This window comes from Panthera onca, chromosome D4 (genome assembly GCF_046562875.1).
Source record: "Panthera onca isolate mPanOnc1 chromosome D4, mPanOnc1 haplotype 2, whole genome shotgun sequence".
Classification (NCBI taxonomy): Eukaryota; Metazoa; Chordata; class Mammalia; order Carnivora; family Felidae; genus Panthera; species Panthera onca.
Genome location: NC_138351.1, coordinates 83328778 through 83350841, shown reverse-complemented (window position 1 = coordinate 83350841; position 22064 = coordinate 83328778). Strand labels below are relative to the sequence as shown.

At 46.6% G+C, this 22064-nt stretch overlaps 1 protein-coding gene across 21 annotated transcripts in view; it reads left to right on the top strand.

The window, feature by feature from the left end:
- DENND1A (DENN domain containing 1A) overlaps window positions 1–22064 on the top strand; it is a 509645-nt gene that overhangs the window by 345288 nt on the left and 142293 nt on the right. For all 21 annotated transcript variants that reach the window (XM_060608727.3, XM_060608728.3, XM_060608735.3 and 18 more), the window contains one exon: window positions 10392–10517. In XM_060608727.3, coding sequence (XP_060464710.1) covers window positions 10392–10517 — 126 coding nt within the window. The remainder of the gene's footprint in view (window positions 1–10391; window positions 10518–22064) is intronic.

Genomic DNA, 22064 nt, shown 5'->3' with positions numbered 1-22064 from the left:
AGGTAACTTACATTTGTATTTTGTGCCTTGTGTTTGCAAGAGAATGGTTCTTGGTTTATTCATGTTGACAACTGAAAAGCCTTAGACCTAATTAAAAGAATTTCCACGAGCACCTTTACTGAACCATTTCATTACGCGGCACTGCACAGATTGCATTGTGAAACATGGTGATAGTTTAAATCTGACCTTTAAACCTAAACTGCCAGAAGTATGGGGGAGAAAACCATTCTTTTAAAATACTCCCCGGATGCATGTATATATATAGGCATACTCGCATGCACATATTTGGTTAGAAATAATCCCTTTATTGAATGACCACCTAATAATATAAATACACATTTACTCAGAGCTCAGCTCTTGCTTGTAGCCTCCTTTAGCTTGGGCAGGATTTTCAGCTGCATTAATTGTGTGTGTGTGTGTGTGTGTGTGTGTGTGTGTGTGTGTGTGTGTTAAAGCTAAATTGTTTTATAGGGAAAACAAAGACAATTTCACTTCCTCTGGGCAAAAAAAAAGGGGGGGGGCTTTTGGAAGAAGAAGAAGATTACAAATAGGTAGAAGAATGCAAAGTTGTTGCTTCTGTTTTTCAGTTTAAAATGCCGGGGTACTTAGATTCAATGCATGAGATTGGGGGGCTGGAGGGCTCTAGTATGTGGTGCACTATTGTTAGGCAGATAGTGGAAATGGGCCTTTTTGTTTCAAAATTCTACTTTTTTACTCCAAGAGTGGCATTTTAAGGACTTGATAGTTTTTAAGATGCTCAACAAAGCCATTATAGCGTATAGTGAAGTAGCCATTCACATAATGAAAATTGATCCTTTTGTCTAACAAAAACTGCTTAGATTGTAAGGCTTGCCTCTAACTTTCTGACTTAATGCTCAACCAGTGAGATGTCAGGAGAGAGACAGAGGGGAGCAGCAGCCTGGGCCCCGAGGGTCATAGCCAGCTCCTGCTTGGAGCTCCACGTAACTAGCACGGTCTCCACTCCCCCATGGAGAACCAGGATCTTTGAGGGGAAAATGGGATGCAGAAGAAGCAATTAAAGCCAACTGAGGTCAAGGTACAACCATGTTCTCAAGAAAGAAACAGAAAAACAAGGAATGAGAGGAAGCAATAATGGAGATAGATTTAAGTTGAGGAAGAAATAAACCAGTATCAAGGACAAATCTAATTTGCTGGTCTTAAGAAATCCTGGCAGCAGTGAGAATCCATGAAGTTGCACAGACTTGGAGTAAGACAGACCTGGGCTTGACTTTGGTCTGGCCATGTGACATGGTGCTGTGGCTCACTTTCCTTATCTATATAGTGGGGATAACCATGCCTGTCTAGCCCAGTTGTAACGTTTTTTGTTTTTTTTTTATTTTTTTTAACGTTTATTTATTTTTGAGACAGAGAGAGACAGAGTATGAACAGGGGAGGGGCAGAGAGAGAGGGAGACACAGAATCTGAAACAGGCTCCAGGCTCTGAGCTGTCAGCACAGAGCCCGACGCGGGGCTCGAACTCACATACCGCGAGATCGTGACCTGAGCCGAAGTCGGACACTTAACTGACCAAGCCACCCAGGCGCCCCCAGTTGTAACGTTTTTAATACAATGCTGGGTATGAAAACACCTGCCATGGTGTTTGGTACCTAGTCAGGGGCTTGATAAATACTAATTCCTCTTCCTTTCTCCTAATGAATTCCTGGTTTCAGACAGTAGGGTGGGATTGCCTTTACACATCAAGACTTTGTGCTTCAAATTTGAGGCAAGAACGAAGGCATTGGTAGATACACTGCCATTTTTCATTGCCCATGTGAAGGTAGTAGAGGGAGCCAATGTATCTGTGTCCCTGAAAATAGGAAAACAAGGCAATAGTTCCTTCTCTCCTCTCCAGACCCAGGCATTGCCCGGGGGATCTTATAGCAGCCTTGATATCTAGTCTGTTCAGGAAAGGAAAAATCAATGTGGCTTGGTCCTTACAGGCCATTTAAAAAAAAAAAATTGTTTTTTAATGTTTATTTGTTTTTGAGAGAGAGAAACAGAGTGTGAGCAAGGGAGGAGCGGAGAGAGAGGGAGACACAGAATCTGAAGCAAGCTCCAGGCTCTGAGCTGTCAGCGCAGAGCCCGATATGGGGCTCAAACTCCTGAACCAGGAGATCATGACCTGAGCTGAAGTCAGACGCTTAACCAACTGAGCCACCCAGGAGCCCCCTTACAGGCCATTTTTAAAGGGAGAAAGAAAGTGTGATTCTAGTGCCTCTTTCCAGGTGCTGCTGGATGTCTGGGCAAAACAAAAAAATCTTTTAACTTCATTTCTTTTATTTATTTATTTATCTATCTATCTACTTATTTATTTATTTATTTATTTATTTATTTATTTATTTATTTATTTTTGAGACAGAGAGAGAGCACGAACGGGGGAGGGTCAGAGAGAGAGGGAGACACAGAATCCGAAACAGGCTCCAGGCTCTGAGCTGTCAGCACAGAGCCCAACGTGGGGCTCGAACTCACAAGACCACAAGATCATGACCTGAGTCGAAGTCGGACGCCTAACCGACTGAGCCACCCAGGCGCCCCCTTTTGACTTCATTTCTAACACTGGGCAGTTAAGGCGAGAAGTGGGGCCCCTTGCACAGGCTACCTGAGTCAGACTTTTTAAAACTCTCTGCTTGAAGTGTTGTGCCAGCCCTGAGGATGGTCATGGTTCCTGCCTTCCTAGAATGTCCAGCCTAATAGAAAAGAGACATTTATGGGATTGTTGCAACATGCACCATTTCACATTGAAGGAACGGTGCAAGGAGAGTATGTGACAGGGAACCTTGGTCTACTCTGAGGGGTCAGACCCAGGAAGTGATTATATTTGAGCTGAGACCTGGAGGATGACAGGTCGTTGTTCAGTACGGTAGCCACTATTCGCCTGTGGCTATTTAAATTTTAATTGATTACAATGGAATAAGATAAAAACTTCAGTTCCTCAATCACACCAGGAGCATTTCGAGCACTCAGTTGCAGCTACCACAGCAGACGACACAGGCAATAAATTATTGGCAGACGGGCCTATTGGACAGCGCTGGGTTGTGGGCAAGGGGGTCATGGTGTTGGGAGCACTCCGGAGGACCAGGCCCACCAGAGGTCTTGGGGTGCACGAGAGGCCAGTGTGACCGGAGTCCAGAGGGTGGACGCCATGGAGGGGATACAGAGCCTCGAATCTGAGAGAGGCTGAGGCCAATCACCCCGGGCCTTGCAGGCCAGGCTAGGACTTTAGTCTTTATCCTCCAAGCAGTGGGGATGCTACTGAAAGATCCTAACAATCAGAAGTGCATAAAATAGAAAGTGAAAGCATCCCTGCATAGTTCATGCTTGATACGTGGCGCTTTCGATTTTTGCCATATATACTGCTCAGCAACTTGCATTTTTCCCCGTCTGGCAGTATTTTGTAGATCCCTTTTCCTGTCAGAAGTGGATAGGAGCGTCTTAGAGGGGGGTAGGTGAATCGTGGGCCGTCTTTATCTCCACCTTCCTGCCTCCCCGCCCACAAGTTGCAACCGAGTAATAACAAAATAAATCCGGGGCGCCTGGGTGGGTCCGTTGATTAAGCGTCCGACTTCGGCTCAGGTCATGATCTCACAGTTCGTGAGTTCGAGCCCTGCGTTGGGTTCTGTGCTGACAGCGCGGAGCCTGGAGCCCACTTCGAGTTCTGTGTCTCCTTTCTCTGCCCTTCCCCCGCTCACACACTGTCTGTCTGTCTGTCTGTCTCTTTCTCTCTCAAAAATAAGTAAACATTAAAAAAAGTAAACTAAAATAAAAAGAAACCTGTATCTGTTGAGCGCTGATAAGTTATCTTCATTCTGGTGGGGAAGAAGATATGTAAAAATACTGGTTATTCAGAAAGCTGAATATGAGGATGATGATATATACCACCCGAGAGCCCCTTTTGGAGTAGCAGCAAGCTGCCTGTGGCTCTTCTGGGGGAGCCTGACTACAGACAGCTCTCCTGCACTGGGTCCTGGCCATCCGCACCTGTTCCCGGCACATCTCCAGCATGGGGCCTGCGAAGATTAGGATCAATGGAAGGAGTAAGCTACTGTGCCCTAAGAAAGAGGTATTTGTTCTGACAGAGGGTGTCACAGAAAGGGGCTTTTTTTTTTTTTAATGAAAGGATTTTGTTCAAGAATAGGATAAAGAATATCCCAGGCTTAGGGGTGGTTTGGAGACCTCTGAAATTCAGTAGAAGGCAGCGTTGGAAATGGAGCTTGAGCCGAGCCCATAGAGGGCCTTGAATATTGTGCTAAGAAATTTGGACTTTGATTATGTGAGCACTATAGAGCCACCAAAAATTAAAAAAATTGTTTTCAACGTTTATTTATTTTTGAGAGAGAGAGAGAGAGACTGAGACAGAGCGCAAACACAGGAGAGTCAGAGAGAGAGGGAGACACAGAATCTGAAGCAGGCTCCGGGCTCTGAGCTGTCAGCACAGAACCCAACATGGGGCTTGAACCCAAGAACCACAAGATCATGACCTGAGCCAAAGTCAGAGGCTTAACCGACTGAGCCACCCAGCACCACTGGAGCCATCAAAAATTTTAGAGGAAGGGAGTGATATGATGTAGCCTCTTGTTTTAGAAAGGCAAGTTCACGCAAAGGTTGTCTTAGACCAGGGTGAAAATAGAAGGGCCACCACTTGAAAGATGGTCGCAATAGTCCAGGTAAAAGAGGAAGCATGAATACCAAAGCAAATTAGGCTATCCGCTATATCCACTATCCATTTTACGCCCATTATATTGTAATCTTCACAACGTAAGTAGGTTGCAGATACGTCATTTTACAGCAAAGGAGATGGAAGCTCAGAAAGGTTAAGAAAGTAGGAAAGCCAGGTTTCTGATCTTAAAATTAGGTGAGTCAGGCTGCCCTGCCACCTGAGGAGTGCATGGGGACAGAGAAGCAGGTGAAATCAAGGTCTGTGAGGTAGAGCCTTCAGTGACCAGGTGAAACAAGAACACAGTGCGGGGGCGGGGGGTGAGGGTGGGGTGGGAAATACTGCTTTTGTCGTTGCACATGTTGCATTTACAGTGTTAAGGCTGGGCTGGCTGTCCTCCTCGACTGCTTCAGCATCCGGAGGTTCGTTTTCCCTGCAGTTCCGGCTGCATCCAAGCGGTGGCTTTCTGCAGAAGGGGAACGGATGGGTAGCTGTTTCTCCCCCAGTCCTTCCCGACTGAGACCAGGTTCTTGTAGTGATCAGTCTGCTTGAAGAATGTGATCCTAGACTTTCCTCCAAGCAGAATGGCTCAGCCCCTGGAAATGCCACTTAGGATATCAAAACATTCTTTCGCCTGTTCCTTCATGTAGCAGCAAGGGCTGAATGGTTACACCAGCCAAGCACTGCTGGCCCTTCTGGGAACTCAGTCGAGCAGGAGACGTGGTAGCCGCAGTTCACCTCTGCGGTCCAAGCGGCCTCAGCAGGGTGTCATTAACCCTGTTTTAGGGGTCAGGGAAGGCTTTGCAGATGAGGGGACATCTGGATTCCCTCTTTTCCCTTAACCCAGGGCAATCTTTCATTTGACCATTAAGGAAAAATACCTCATTTAAATTCTTTATTATAAAAGGAACATATGCTTTTTAATAAAGGATAATCAAAACAATCAAAAGTGCATAAAACGGAAAACAAAAGCATCCCTGCATACTTAAAGTTTGATACATGGCATTTTAGATTTTTACTACATATATAAGCATATATATATGTATATGCATATATAAATTTTTAAATGATTCATGCTGTATATATTGCTCTGCAACTTTCATTTTTCCTCCCACTTGGCAGTATTTGGTGGACATCTTTTCACATCAGTTCAACTGCTATCACATACTTCTTAGCAGTTATGCAATATTTCGTTGTGAGGATGTGGTATAATTTACTTCCTTGGCCCCCGTTTATGGGCATCTGGATGCTCTCTCAGAGGGTGAATAGATGTTCACAAAAAGGACAGGAAGGGACAAGAGACCACGCTGTCTGAGTAGTCACCGTGTGTATGGGCTGGAGAGTGGTGTAGGCTTCTGGATAGTAATTCACTACCCGTCCAATATACGTTAAGTGGGGCTGAGGGAAGTGAGGCCAGTTGAGCAGAGCGTCAACAACGACTCTTGAGACATTGCGATGTTTTTCTGCAGGCGGTGATGGCCAAGGGCGGGGGCGTTGAAGGATTTTGACGGAGGGATTGAAGTGACTGGATTCGTATGTTTCTGACGTTACTGGGACAGCTGTGGGTGGGTGGCACTGAGGGGACACTGGAGACCGAGAGCTCGTCTAGGAAGCTACTCCACCAGTCTGGGCCAGAGAGGGTGGGTGGAGCTGGATGGCACAGTGCCCTGGTCATGGGCACGGAGAGGAGAGGGCGGATTTGGGACCTGTTTGGGGTGGTGCTGGTAAGATATGGAGGGTGGTAGTGGGTGAGGAAGGAGAAGTGTGGAATCTAACATCTGCCTCTGGCCCTGGAAAAGAGGAGCTGGGTGACACTGCAGTGACCAAGATGGGATGTGGGGCGGGGTGGGGGGAGAAGCTGATGCATTCGATTCAGTATCCTCTTCTGTTTGTCTTCCTCCCGATACCTCATTAAAGGAGGAAGCCATCCTCATCAGCATTTCCATCGCCCCCAGATTATGCCCAGCGAACCCCGATGTTAATGATTTGACCAGAACCCCCGCGAGTACTCCCGGCAAGTTCAGTTTTAGATGTATGACTGTGGGTTATGTTAAGCCTTCGTCGGCCCTCGCTTTTATTTAAAGGACAAAATGCTATCACCGGTTATCAGATGCACATATGCTTGAAGTTTCCAAGTTGGAAGTGCTGACGGCAGCTTCTCCATGTTGCCGGGTGAGGAGAGGTCTTCCGAAGTCTTGGCCTAAGTGGTCACGGGGGCAGCGAGAGCCCAGGACCACTTGGCTGGTTTCAGACCAGCTGGGGCAGGCGGGAAGGCACACACTCGTATTTGCTCAGTTACAATCAGCAACGACTTCTTTGTGTAAAATGATAATGAGGCCATTAGGAGAGGCTCACCTGAAGTGCAGCGTTGTGAATCCAAGGTAATTAAACACCTCCCGAATGAAAGGGAAAGGCCGGGGAAGGTTAAGTGAGGAATAATCTGCAGCACAGGTGGCCCAAGGCCTTTGAGGAGCTAGGAGAGTGACAGTGGCGTGCACCATTTCAAAGGATGGAAATGTCACCCTAGTCCCTGGGAGAGGCAGCATTTCTGTTACTGGGAGGGTGGGAAGTGGGCCATATATATATATATATATATATATATATATATATTTTTTTTTTTTTTTTTTTTTTTAACATTTTAATAAACCATGTTTCTTTTTCACATTGCTGTTTCAAGTTGAAAGTCCGTGACAGAGTCTGCCTGGGTGCCGAGTGGCCTGCCTTGCTCTTCATGGGCTCTCACGACTGGCGCGGGGCTTATGTGCCCCAGAGCAGGAGAGGTCACCATCAATGGGATATTTACTCCCAGGTGTTGAGACATACTCAGAACTCCTTCTAGAGGAAAACTGTTTTCCTTGGCCTACTTCCAAGCAGAGAGAGGGTAACCACCCCCCTCTGTGAATATTCCCATCGCTTCGACTTCCCAGAGAAGGACATCAGCCGTAGCCCGACCTTCGCTCAGTTTACTGCTCAAACACATAGCAACAGCACGGGATTTTTTTTCCCTCAGCTCGGCAAGCCCTCCATGGTGACTTACTGTGTGCCAAGCGCTCCATGACTTCGTGTGCCCTTCCAGCTCATCTTCACAGGCTCTGGCAACAGAGGATTTTTTATCCCTTCAGTTTCTTCAAAATCTCTGCTGTCTCCGTAGCGTTATTCGTAATGGCCAAAATGCGGAGACAACCCAGGTCCCCATTCCTTAGATAAATACATAGGATAGATAAGATGTGGTATGTCCGTTTGGTGGAATATTATTCACCTGTGAAAGAGAATGAAGTATTGATAAGTGCTACAACATAGAGTAACCTTGTTTATAATGAGCGTGATGCGAAGTGAAGGGAGCCAGTCACAAAAGACCGCATATTGTGTGATTCCATTGATGTGAAATGTCCAGAATCGGCAAATCCATAGAGAAAGAAGGGGGATTCCTGGGTACGTAGGACAGGGTGAAGGAGGGAGGTGGGGGGAGACTGGTCGGGAATGAGAAGTAACTGACGGTAAGATGAGTTTCTTTTGGGGGTGATAAAAATATTTGGGGATTGGGTAATAGTCATAGTTCTACAACCTTGTCATTATACTAAATAAAAACGGCTGAACTATATACTTCAAATGAGTGCATTTTATGGTATGTAAAATATATCTTCGTAAACCACTAAAAAATCCCTTATCAGAAGCTTGTTAATAAGAAATAATGTCCTAGGAGCATTTCTAAAGTCTATGTAATCTATCCCAGATCTGGGATCCTTAATATTTTTAGGTTCACAGGCACCTTTAGGGATCTGAGGAAAAGTGTGGAGCCTATGCCCAGAAAAATGAGCATCACTCATTCATATTAAAATTTGTAGATGATTCATGGGCCGCCTGCATCTAATTTTTCTATTTTATTCTTGAATAATGTCAGGCCGTTACATAGTCCTACATCTAAGCCCATACACCTTCCTGAAATGTCACCTGTGTGCTTAAAAACCGTCATTAGGTTTACATTTCCCTCAAGAAGAAGGAAAAAACTCCTTAATGTACTCACAGCACCTCTGACCTCTGCCTCCCTCCCGCCCCCCGCCTCGTTTTATAAAAGCCATATTCTCCACCATTCTCTCCACGGAACCTACAGTCCTTTCTATTCGCTGAACTCCTTTTCACCATCGGGTTTTTTTCCCCTGTGTTTGGTACTGTTCCTTCCCCTCTTTGCCAAGTTATACTTCCCCCTCCAGATTTCTTTTTTTTTTTAGAATTTTTAAAAAATGCTTATTTATTTTTGAGAGAGAGGGAGACCCAGAATCCGAAGCAGTCTCCAGCCTCTGAGCTGTCAGCACAGAGCCTGATGCGGGGCTGGAACCCATGAACTGTGAGATCATAACCTGAGCCAAAGTCGGATGCTCAACCGACTGAGCCACCCAGGCACCCCCACCCTCTAGATTTCTGTTCAAGCCTGATTCCCTCTAGGAAGCCTTCTTTGACCTCCTTAGTGATCTCTGTCATACACACATCACAGTAGCAAGGTCACACGGATTGGTATTTTCCTTACTGGAATGTCAGCTTCATGAGGGCAGGGCCCATGTCTGGTCCTGCTCACCATTGACTCAAGGCTACCACATTGCCATGTTCCCGGGGTACTTTTCATATGGAACACAGTTTGAATGGTGTGCCCGGAAGTTGTGCAGTGTGGCATCCCGAGGGGGGACGGAAAGCATGTTCAAAACAGACCAGGAAGCTTGATGTTGTCTCTGTTACTGGGGCAACAGCCACCATGTTACACAGTTTTTCCTGCATTGAGGATTCACAGGGGAAAATCTCTTTTAGTTCCCACTTCCAGGAAAACGTGTTTTCATTTGTTCGGCTGGTTTGTTTGTAATACGTGGATACAAAGAATCTCACAACTCGTGTTTCTCTTTTTGCTTTGACCACGAGGAGGCCCTTAAGTCAAATTTGCAATATAGTTCTAGCCACCATGTAAGACCTTATAGCTTACATTTATATACTAAGTATTTCTGGTGGCTTTTCCCAGTTCCATGGCTTTCTTGTCTATTTTTTAAAATCTCTTGAGGAAATATCTACAAGCTGCTACTGTTTCTTCAGAGCATGAAGTATATAATAATTTATATTATACATATATTTATATACATTTGATAAACAATTTTTAATATACTTATTTACTGTATAGAGTATGAGGTGTGAGATATATATTGTATGTTCTAAATAAACCATTTATTTCTAATATATAAGTAAGTAATAATATGTAAGTAATTTGAAGAGGAAGAGTAATTTGGCACCAAGATAATATGTGTGGTTTGGGCTCAGATTATAAGACTTTCAATTCATATTCCAATTAACCACTTCTTGGGTTTGTTCCTAGACCTGTATTCTAACCTCTCTGAGACTCTTTCCCCCTTGTGAGACAGGAACACTAATCCCTTCCTTGCAAGATTGTTGACAGAATTAAATTAGAAAATTGATGTGAAAGCACTTACCTGGTACATTGAAACTACTTAGAAAGTGGTTTTGTTTTTGTTCTTATCTGATACCCTCTAATAGGAACGACCTTCTATTCCAGTTGGAAAACCTACCCTAATACTGAATGCAATTTTGTCCTCCCAGCAGCGGCGATATTAAAGCCATCCCCCGCCCGGGGAATTGCTGGAGCTCCGTGCGTGTTGGGCTTAGCTGGCCATGCTCCCACCCTGCCCTCAACCTGTGTCTCCTCTCTCTCTCTCACCAGATCTCTTCACTGAAGAACCGGCTGAAGAAGGTCTCCACAACTACGGGGGATGGTGTGGCCAGGGCCTTCCTCAAAGCCCAGGCCGCTTTCTTTGGCAGCTACCGAAACGCTCTGAAAATTGAGCCGGTGAGTAGCTTCTTGGCATTTACAAATCCATGTTTGGTCAGGGCTGAGAAATGTACCGCAGGGGTCACAAGAAGCCAGCTCTTCATCTGGTTGTTGAATTCACCTAGAAGAGTGAGTGAGTGTGTGTGTGTGTGTGTGTGTGTGTGTGTGTGTGTGTGAGTGGTGAGGCCAGGAGGGCGCCCTCTCCTCGCCCTACCTCTTGGCATAAAGAGGTCGTACTGCCCCTGTGACTGTTAAGATCCCTCCCCTCCCGGGTAGCCCCAGCTGCATGTAAATATGGTGCCCAGACCTCACACTCACCTGCTCTCACTGCGGATCCTCTCCACTTAACCAATGGGGAAACTGAGGCTCAGAGAAGCAACACGACTTGCTAACCAGTGGAGGAGCCGGATAGTCCCAAAGCCTGTGCTTTCCCTCTCTGTCCCAGTGCCCTTTTCCTTTAAAGGGGCCTCTACTCCACCCTTGAGAAAGCAAGGTGTCCTGGGGATTCACTTCTTAGGTGCGGCCAGGGTGGAGTGTGCAGAGGACTGGGAAACAGTGTTACCCGCCTCCATAGCCCTTCAGCCTTCCTGAGCCTCAGTTGCCTCATCCATGTCCCCCGCCTGCCCTGTGAGGTGAGAAGTTATTGTGGAGATCTCAAGACATCGGGTCAAACCAAAGAAAGTACCGACTGTCCCAGCTTCAGTGGGAAGCTTTCATCTAATACCCTCTACCCGGCCCACTCCTGGCCAAGGAGAACGGAGAAGTTGGCTTGGGGACCTGGGTCACTCTGTATAGGAGAGAACGTGGAGGGCAACCTTGCCGACAGCCCTTTTCTGTCAGGAGCACAGAGCTCCCTTCATCCTGAGCCGGCGGATGATGGCAGCCGACCCCCGGTCGGAGTGGGGATGAGGGACCAGCTTAGGCTGCGCTGTCGGCCAGGCCTGTTTGTTTCTGTCTTTTGTTTTAACTTGTAGCATTTTATTGTCTTAAATGACAGCAGGTGAGTATATGTCGGACGGTACATTTCATGTGCAAACTCTGACAGTGACTCTCGGTTATGCTTCCCCATGAGCCACAGTTATATGTTAAGATTTTTTTTTTTTTACCACTTTGATTCGGTCATGTGTCTCAGCGAGACCCAGAATAGGAGCAAACACCTGCTTTCCCTTCACCCAGGACATACTGTCCGCAAAGTGGGGGTCAGGGAGCGGCGGCCTCGTGCCACCAGCCTCCTGTTCCTTGTCTCCTGTCTCGCACTGAGGCCTCACTTGCTGAGCTGCCTCAGCCTCAGGCAGTGTCATGGTCACGTAACATAAGGGATGCACTCTCTTCGAGCTTCCTGTGAGCGACTTCCCTGAGGTCCTCTAAAGCCCTTAGTTAAAGCACATTCTCTAGGTCTGCCTCCTGGTCTCCAAGCGAGGCAGCTCTCGTTCTGTGTCCTGACCTCGGGCCCAGCCAAACCAGTCAGGTTTAGGGCTGATTTGAGCGCCCGTATAATTCAAGAAAAATTTGGCTGTCTTCCCATCCCTAGAAGGAGAATGGGATAACTGGCCCGGTCCTTCCCCTGTGTTGCTGGGAACTGACAGACGTGCGGTGTCTCCACTTTTAAAACGATCTCGTTATCGTCGTGTATGTGTCGAGAATCCGAAGGCTGTTGAATCTTGGTAGGCATTGCTGGATATATGATCTGGGCACAAGTTGCTCCTCAGAAGAAGTTTATGGTTGTACTTTGCACTTGGCTCTAAAAGGCATTGGGTTTAAGGACAGAAGCCCTGGAGTTCAAAGCCTGGCTGTGTACTTCCAAGCGGTACGACCTTGAACAAGCCACTTAATCTCTTTAAACTTCAGTGTCTTCACCTGTGAAATGAGGATTAGAATACCTATCATTCTGCATCCCCAGATGGTTATAAGGATCAAATAAGCCATAAAATGTTTCATAGGGAAGGTGAAACTTGACCTGGGTCTGATGGTTTAGGTTTGGAAAAAGAAAGAGCCTCCGTTGGTGTGGTGGCTGTGGAATTAACTGAGCGAGCAAAGGCTTGGAGGCAGTACCCCTCACGGCCACTTTGTCTGGGGCCGTGAGTTTGGGTAAGGAGAGGGGGCTGCAGGAGAGAGGTTGGAGCCAAATTTGACAGAGCCTGGGATGCTAGACTAGAAGTGTAAACTTCACCCCCTAGGGAATGTTAGTTTTTCAGCAGAGATATGTTTGAACAGTAAATACAGGAAGCAGGACCAGGAGACCGTCAGGGGGACTCAGAAGAGAGCCCTCTGGTGGTGACACCGGGAAGAGGTACCATGAAGAAGAAATGTCTAGATGGGTCTACAAAGGTAAAAAATAAAGGGCAAAGATAAAAAATTATGGGGCAAGAAATGTCAAAATGCTTCCCAAGACTTCTGGGAGAAGATGATGATGCCCATAAGTAGAAAAAGAAAAAACTTAATGCAAAGGTGTTCCCAGTAGCTGTATTCATCATGGTAAAATCATAAACAGACTAAGTGTTCCGAATAGGCAACTGGTTAAATAAATTAAAAAATATCCATCTGATAGAATATTACATAGTCGTTAAAAGTAGCATTTTGAGGATAGGATAATGAGTTTGGTTGTAAACATGGTACCTTTCGTGGAGTCTCAGCTGCCATTCGATCGTAAAATGCACCCTTACTTTAGGTACCATTACGAAACAGGAAAGGGTGCTGCCGATGACAATTGGATGCCATCAGTTGTAAGACACATCCAGATTCCAGAGATGTGTGTGTCTGTGTGAAGAAATCTGCGTCCTAGAATCAGTGAGATATGGCAGATTTGTCGTGCTTTCTGTCCCATTCATCTGCTCCCAAAGACGTTTTTTCTGGAAGGCCGGGAGGGAAGCCAGAGGGCCTAAAATTTTCTGGCCAAGAATCATCACCATGTTACCTGGATGGTTTTTGAACCATAGTTTTAATTCTAGGCAGTTCTTCTCATCCGAAAGATGGGATAACACTTTCCATGCAAGATTGTTTGGGGGATTAATTAAAATATTGACTGCAAAGCACATGTGAGCCCAAGAAGGGATGACGGACAGGGAGCACCGGCCACATGGGGGTGGCGTGGGGAATGGTGCCTTGGGTGGCAGTCAGCACAGTGCTGAGAGGGAGGTTAGGATGACCTCCCCGGGGCCACTTGTCTTTTAGTTGTTTCTCTCGTTATAAAAATAGCACCTGTTCTTGGTTTAAAAAAAAAAAAAAAGTTTAAAGTAACAGAGAACTAGAAATGAGAAAACACCCGTGATCCCATCATCTGGAATTAAGACATGTTAGCATGTTTCTACCTAGGCCTTAGGGTTTGGGGGTCCTTTTTGTTTCATTCTGATTGTTTTTTTGGTTTTTCACTTTCAGACAGTTGAGATATTCCTGGCAAAGCTGTCCAGTTCCCAGTTAATTTGGTTATGCCTTTAGTATATTGCAAGCATTTTTTCACATTATATAAAAACTCTTCTTAAACATCATTTGTAATGGTGGCACATATCTCATCAGATGACCTGAGTGGTTCTCAACCCTGGTGTGGATCAGAATCACCTGTGGGGCTCTTTAAAAAGGCAAGGGTCTGAGGTTTGTGTCAAGTTCCCACAGGCTGCCATCCGTTCTGAGGCCCACCACCTTATCCTAACGCTGGTTCTTTTGATCGTCGGTAACCTTTCACCATTTTAAATCACACTGTGATGAACATCTTTATATAAATCTTCGTGCACGGGCTGAATCATTTCCTCAGGCAGAATCCCTGACGTGGATTCACTCGGTCAAAGGATCGGGGTACACTGAGGCCTTTGAGACATAAGGGGAGGGGAGAAAGCTGGTGGCCAGAAGCAGGCGGTAGCCTGGAGGGGAGAGCCTCTGAGGCAGACTGCAGCACAGGGCCCAAGCAGCAGCCTTGTGTGCGGAGAACATTCCATGGCTGATGGCAGAGGAGAGCCCGCGGGACTGAGGGCACAGCCAGCCGCTGGGAGCTCCTGTGGCTTGTCTGCTATGGCCACTTTGTCGCATGCCCACGGTGACCACCACGCTGCTACGGTGTGGCGGCCTCCCACCCTGGGCCAACCCGCGTAGTCGCGGGACTTGGGTCACCGCAAAGTCACAGCGTTTGGGTTTTTTAAAACACGAGACATGACAGACTAGACTTGTGCTCCTTTCTACTCTGCTTGGCGTCCAGCTCCTGCTGTGCCCCTTGGTGCCCCCCTGGCTTTGGGAGGAGGGCGAGCCCCAGGCTGAGGGGCCCAGAGCTCACTGGAGACTTTTAACTCTTTGGCCTTTTTTTTTTTTTTTTTGTCTCTCCTACTGGAAAAATTTCAAAATGCAGCTGGCTGGGGAATCTTGAGCTTCATTTTCTTTCCCCTGCCCGGAAGGGAAGAGGGAGGCAGCCCCCTGCTGAGGCCGGCCACATGCCAGAGCTAGGCTGCTCCCGTCCATGCCTTCTGCCGTGTGCTTGTGCCCGGCCAGGAGGGCCTGCATTGGCTCCCTGGCGGTGTCTCTTCAGGGCCCCCGTGAAGTCTTTCTCCCAAGGGTCAGAGACTGAGACACCAAGGGTGTCCAGTTAGAGCCAAGTCTACCTGCTCGGCGGCCTCCCACGAGGCTGGAGCCTGGTTCATCTCCAAGTCGGTCCACATCTGTGATGTCAACAGTTCCCTACAAATGCCCCCTTACTATCCGTTTTACAGGGCGGGGCGGGGGGGGGGGCCGGATGTGGGAACAAAGGCCGAGCTGGCCGGTGACTTCCTGGTGAGCAGTAGAGCCAGGAGGCAACCTCAGGTCGGCCTGACTCCAAAACTCAGGTTCCTTCCACCACACCCTCTTGCCTGTCTTTGTTCTGGTTTCCTCATGCTCCCTGTTAACGACTCTGTCTCTGCATTTCCAGCGCTGGGCCCGGGGCATGACACAGTGCAGGCATCAATGAGTATGTTCTGGAATAGCAGGTGGCAGGACGGTTGAAAGAAAGTAAGGAACAGAGAAGTGTATGAGGCCAGGATTGTGCTCAGGGTGTTCAACACAAACCCGCCGCATCCTGCCTTGTCTCTGAGGCTTTGGAGGTTGGTGCTACCTGGCAGAGGGGAGGGTGTCTGCAGATCATGGGACCCATTTTTCAGTCACCCAGAGAATATGAGGCGCAAGGCCCAAGATATTTAACAGTATCGGCCACGCCAACTTGCTCTCTTCCACTTAAAGGACAGAACCACAAGCAGCAAGGCAGCCCCGTTCGGAAAAACCCCCTTTATCCATGTCAAGCGGCGGCCCAGGCTCCAGCTCATTTATTTAGGCCTTTCTTGCTCTCTGACACGCCTCCCTAGCAGTTGCCAGGCAACTCTGGGAGGAGCAGTGTGTGTTAGGGATTAACTAGTTAGGGCTGGGGTCCTTTTTGGCAAGAAGGGGATGAAAGACAAATGATTTTAATTGCTGGCCCAAGGATCCTTTCTGTGCCTGGTGGAAGATTGCAACTTTTCGAGGATAGGTGATAGCAGTGTGGTTCTTGAATTTGCCTCGAACGAATGAATTTTTAAGACTCTTACTTTTGCCACACTCCTTTGTTTAAAATTATATCATCGCGAAATCTGAACGAGACTAACCCTACCACCCTCCCTGTGGGAGACGAACCACAGTGGCCTCAGTTTTAAAGAACTTTCCAAAAGAGAATTGGGTGCTTCCATTTCATCCCTTTTCCTGTTCAGAGTTTCTCGCAGCTCACACGTGGAGTCATCTTAAGGCAGTGCATTTGAAAGTAGCCGTTCCCACCTCCGGCCCGCTGCGCGTCTTGGTAAATGTTAGAGAGCAAAACTGACGCCTCCTGTTCTGGGCCGGTCATCTGCCGAAAGGCCGGTATAGATGGAGCGCCATGAGAGTTGTTGACTCGGCAAGCCGGTGCGGCTGTCTCTGGGCCAGCCTGCCAGCCAGACCCCCCGCACCCCCTCCCCATGAATGGAGCACAGCCCCTGCCCTCAGGGAGCCGGCGCTGGGGTGGAGGCAGTGAACCGAGTGAGCATCACTGTTGTATGTTCTGCAGGAGGCCATGTGGGCAGCATCCTGCTCGCTTCGTCTAGCCCAAGAGGCCCAGCTTCCAGATCAGCTGTGGGTATGCTGGCATCATCCACCTTACAGCCCCTGATTTTGCACGTGATTCTGCTGAGTCATATTTATCCACCTAAAAAACCCCTTAAAGACGGAGAAGTTAAGATGAAAGCAGATTGATAGCCTGGCTTTCAAGCATGAGCGGGTGAGGCTGTGTCGGAACGGGTCGGAAAAACACCACGTATGTCTGTGTCCTGGTTGAGTGACACCATTGATCTCATGGTTTCAAAAAAGCGCAACTGTGTGTGTGTGTTTATTTTCGGCGTGCCAGAAAATAGAAGAATGTTTAGACACCAGAAAAATTAAAACATCACGACCGTCCCACTGAACTAGCCCAACTACCTCAACCACCTTTCGTAATATTCTCCTAAATTATTTTTTCATTTTGCAAAGCGTCTACATAGCTGCTGTCAAATCTAAGTGAGAAGTTTGTTCCCCTTCCGTTTAACATCACCTCCCACGCATTTCTGGATAGCTGCAGAGCATTCTTTCAGGCATAGCTACCATAATTTCTGGAACTACTCACATCGGACCTCTAGGTCGTTTCCAGTCTTGTAGCGCTATAGTTAATACTGCGCCGAACATCTTTGTGAATAAAGCTCTGAAACACCATTTCGAGGGCTCCCGAGTAGAAGAAATACAAGTGAGATGCAGGGACCTGACGGGGTGCCAGCGCGTCACCAGGTGGGAAGGAGCAGATTTACACTGACCCCGTCTAACAGCTCGGGGCGGGGGGGGGGGGGGGGGGGGGAAGCATGAAGAGCGCTTTGTGGTGTGAGCGGCCTGCTCTCCACATAGGCGAGCGGAGGGCACCCAGAACATATATAAGGGTGTTACTAAGTTATGCCTCCATCTTGTGCTAAAAAAAGGTTTGAGGACCCTTCAAAACAATGTGTACTGCAAGACAAGAGTCAGGATGTGAGGGAAGCGGGGGTGGTGGGGGGAGGAGAAAGCCCGGAAGAGGCCGGTGTGTGCGCCTCTGTGCTGACTGTCAGATTCTCCACACAGCTTGGGAGTATAGGGCTGGACGTGGAACCCACGTCTGTATTCCAAGCCCACGCTTTTCTCTTTTCTTCCTTTTTTTTTTTTTTTTGGTGGTAAAACGTAACATAAATTTTTTAAGTTTAACCATCGCTAATGCCGTTTGGTGGCGGTAGGGACAGTCCCGATACTGTACAACCACCATCACTATGTGTTTTCAACATTTTTCATTACCCCAAACAGGAACTCTGAGCCCCGGAAGCAATAGCTCCCCATTCCCCCAAACCACCAGCCCTCGCTAACCTCTCATCTACTTTTTATGAATTTCCCTATTCTAGATACATCATGTAAGTGAAATTAGATCATATTTGTCCTCCTGTGTATGGCTTATTTCACTCAGCGTAACATTTTCAGGGTTCGTCCCACGTTGTAATGTGTGTCAGCCCTTCATCCCTTTTTAAGGCTAAGTGATATCCCACCGTATATATGTACATACCCCATTTTGCTTATCCATCCTTCTGCTGATGGACACTTGGGTGGCTACCACCTTTTGGCTATGGTGAATACTGCTGTGAACATTCCTGTGCATCTATCTGCGGGCGCCCCTGTTTTCAGTTCTTCTGGGTATATACCTAGGGTGGAATTGTTGGGTCATACCGGTAATTTTATTTTTGAGGAGCCACCAAATTGTTTTCCACACAGAGCCCATGCTGTCTTTAAGCAGACAGTGGTGTGTTTATGAAGCATGGATATGTACCCATGAATATTCTGTAGGAAAAGTTGGTGAAAGATTTTATTTTTCCAGTTTATTTTAGGCAAGCAGATAGGGAATTAAAGCCAAAACCTACAGTCCTGAGCTACACAGATGCATTGACGAGAGGAACCTTGAGTGGACTAGAGAAGGGGCTAGTGACTTACTGGTCACCGTTTTTTCTCCGTGTAGTGTTCATCCCAGGTCAAGATCACAACCCTGGGAATGAAGCAGGGAGAGGAGAGGTGTGAACACCTCCGGGACCCCAGGGACCACCACTGTAGCTCCGTGGGTCTGAGCAGCCGAGGAGGCAGAGTGGGATGGACAGAAGATGTCTTGAGCCACCTGGGTTTTTGTCCTGGCTCTGTCATCTGCCAGAAGATGACCTTGGAAACCACTTAACTTCTCTGAGCCTCAGTTTTCTCATCTGTAAAATGCAAATAATGCCTACCTTACAGGGCTGCTGAGAAAAACAGCAGTAATGTATGTCAAGCGCAGCACAGTGTTTCTGCTGACAGTAGATATTAACTAAATGATAGTGATGACCATTCCTGGGTCAAGGGAGTAAAGGAGGAGAATGCCATCTTCTGGAACAGTGGGGTCCATTCTTGCTTAAGTGTCAGATTACCTGAAACCAGTCACAACACAGTGAGATTCCAGCCCATTTATTCCTGTCTTTTGAAGTAACTGAAAGTTTGGCTTTTATCTCAAATGCTTCATAAAGAATGTGTAAGAAGACACATAATATCAAATAAATACTGAAGGAAATAATTATTAATGGTATTGCTCACCAGCACTTACAGGCAAATACGGGGGTGGTAGGTACCAAGGGTTTAAAATTAAGAAATACATTAGAGTCGATTTTCTTTAAATGCACAAGAGAAAATATGGTTAATATTTTTTTCTGTTTCATTCAAACGTGTCTTGCCGCTTGGGAGAAGATGACCATCATTCGATATTGGCCCCAATCTCCACGGTCCACCTCCCGGGGCGGGGACCCCTATGTTGCTGGCATCTTGAAGCCACACCACAAACGCTCACTGCCTGAGAGCCATTGCTCTAGACTGCCCAAGGACAACGTAGGTCCTTACGTTAAAGAAGATGAGAACTGGAAGGAAATCCTCTTAAACACGATGACCGAGCTTATCTGAAAGAGTTCGAAAAGCATCACTGAATATGACCAAAATGAAATTCCTGTATGTCCTAAAATACTTGAAAAAATAAACCCCAGCGAGTGTATCTTGACCATCCAGGAGGAGTTCTGTGCTTCCACTTGATCTCCTATCATAATCCTGGCTCCTTTCTTACTTTGTTCCTATAGGATGGGACCACATTTTGTACTCCTTGGGGTCCCTCACATAGTCTGGTATTTAGCAGGTGCTCATTAAATATTTGTTGAATGTGTAGATGGACAAATGAATGAATGGTACCTGTTTTCCCATGCTGTGCATCGGGAAGACTAGTGGTCATATTCCAGTGTTACATAATAGAGATGCTTAGTTTAAAAAGCAAAACAAAACACAGCTCCATTAGAGTGTGAGAAGAAGAATGTGACACAAACACCATATTGTGAATGTATAAATGTAAAACAAAGGCACAACCCAGCAGCTACCTGGTAGCTAACCACAGGCAGTTAGGGTCTGCAGAAGATCCCCCTGCACGAAATCGCCATGTGCAGTAAATGCTCAGTTCTAGTTAGGAGCATTCGAGAGGTTGAGTGTGTTAATGGAATAAACTCAGTTTTCAATACTGTATCTTTGCGGAAGCAGCAGCAAAGAGAAGTGGTTGCTATTATTGGAGTTTTAAGTCAAATGATCTCACTTTAGGGTCTTTTACTTTTTTATGGAGACTCTGAAAAGGAAACCTTTCTGATCCATTTCCAAGCAGTGATAACATTTGACAATTTAGAGCCTGCAACAGAGCTGTGGCTCCATGAACTAGGCAGACTGAGCTTAAGAACAGGATTCTGTCTTATTCTTTCTTCTATACCCCTGGCACATAGTAGTGGCTCAGTAACCTAAGACAGAGTGATGGTGGATTTGTTCTCTGGAGGACATTATGGTGTTTGTGATGATTAGAAGATAACATTGTGGATTTATTTCCCTCTCCCCACCTCCCAGACATGCATCCACGCTAACTTTCTGTGGGATGTGGGTATTCTCAGAAATACCCGGCTGTATCACAGTCTTGTATTGCCCTTTCACAAAGAAATAGAAACCTCTGGAAGGCAGTAGAGTGTCATGATTACTCATGTATCCCTGGCACAGAGCCTGATACACAGAAGGGGCTTAATAATTATCTGTGGAGGGAGTGACATTATAATAGTCCTTACCTATAATGTCCTTAGTTGTTTGGGAGCTGAAACAGCTTTGTTAAGTACATCATTAAGACCTGAAGTCTTAAAAGAAAACAGTATAAAACATTTGTTATGTGCTAGACTGTCCGTTATTTGATTTTTACAGCCCCCATATGGAGAGAGTGTCCCCATTTTACTGATGAGAAACCAAGGCTAAGAAAGGTCATGTCACTTTTTCAAGAAGTGGCAGAGCCAGGATTCGGACCGTCCATCTGTCTGATTCTAGCAACCGTGCTCTTTCCTCTGACCACTTGCCGCAACGGTGATTACCATATGGTCCATGTTACGTACAGTTTGAGGGCATTTCAGAAGCAAACTGAGCTGGTTCCCTCTTAGGAGTCAATGTCTCCAATCTGTGCAAATGTTTCTTGAAAAATACAGGTTAAACTAACACCATTTATAAATTCTTTTGCAAAGGGGAAATGTCAAAATTTTAGACATCTTTTAAAAAAACATTCCTTTAATATATAATTTTAATTGCCTAATATTTTGTTGTTTAAATATTTGATACTTGTGGTGATAATTGGATGAAAAAGTAAAACATTTGAAAGGGCAGCCCGCCCTCCTCTTTTCCTGGGCTGACACCTAGTGGTGAGTTTTGTCATGGCAGTGTTAATCTGGGTGCTGAACTTTTTTGAGAGTCCGTTGATTTTAGGATTTTTAAAAAATCAGTTATTTACATCATAAAAGTAGCTGCATTCATATAAAGTTAACTTATGAGGGAGCATCATAACAATGGAACTTTGATTTAATGTGAGATTTAATTATAATCCAGCCTTGCTAGCTGAAAATGATACAAGTATTGAAAATCTTGGTGTACTTGGGGTGCCTAGCTAGCTCAGTTGGTAGAACATTGCAGCCCTTAATCTCAGGTTTGTGAGTTTGAGCCCCACACTGGGCATAGAGATAAATTAAGTAAATAAAAAAAGAAATATAAATTCTTGGGACAAACAACGCTTTCCTGCCCGCCCCCCCCCCCCCCCCAGACTTAGCCAGTAACCACCCTGCCCTGGGCACTGGCTCGCACACACACTGCCTAAGACTCGATCGCTGTGCTTAAAGACAGTGCCGGGCAGAGAGAGAGTTGCATTGAGGCGTGGTAATGGCGACGGTAGAATGTCGTATGAGGTGGTAGGCATCCGAATGCAAGGCGAATCGCTCCGCCTAGGTGCGAAGGGGAAGTTTCCGAGGAACGGACGCACGTATGTGGCACTACGAGAGGAGGAGCAGTTAGTTCCCCAGGAGCAGGGCAGCGAGTAGCTCACGCAAAGGCGAGGAGCTTTGGAACTCCACGGCATGGTTGAGTGCCGAGGACCGTCGCCTGACTGGAGCGTGGACAGGAGAGTTAACCCAGGGTAAAGTGGAGAAGGGGTCAGGTCCAGTC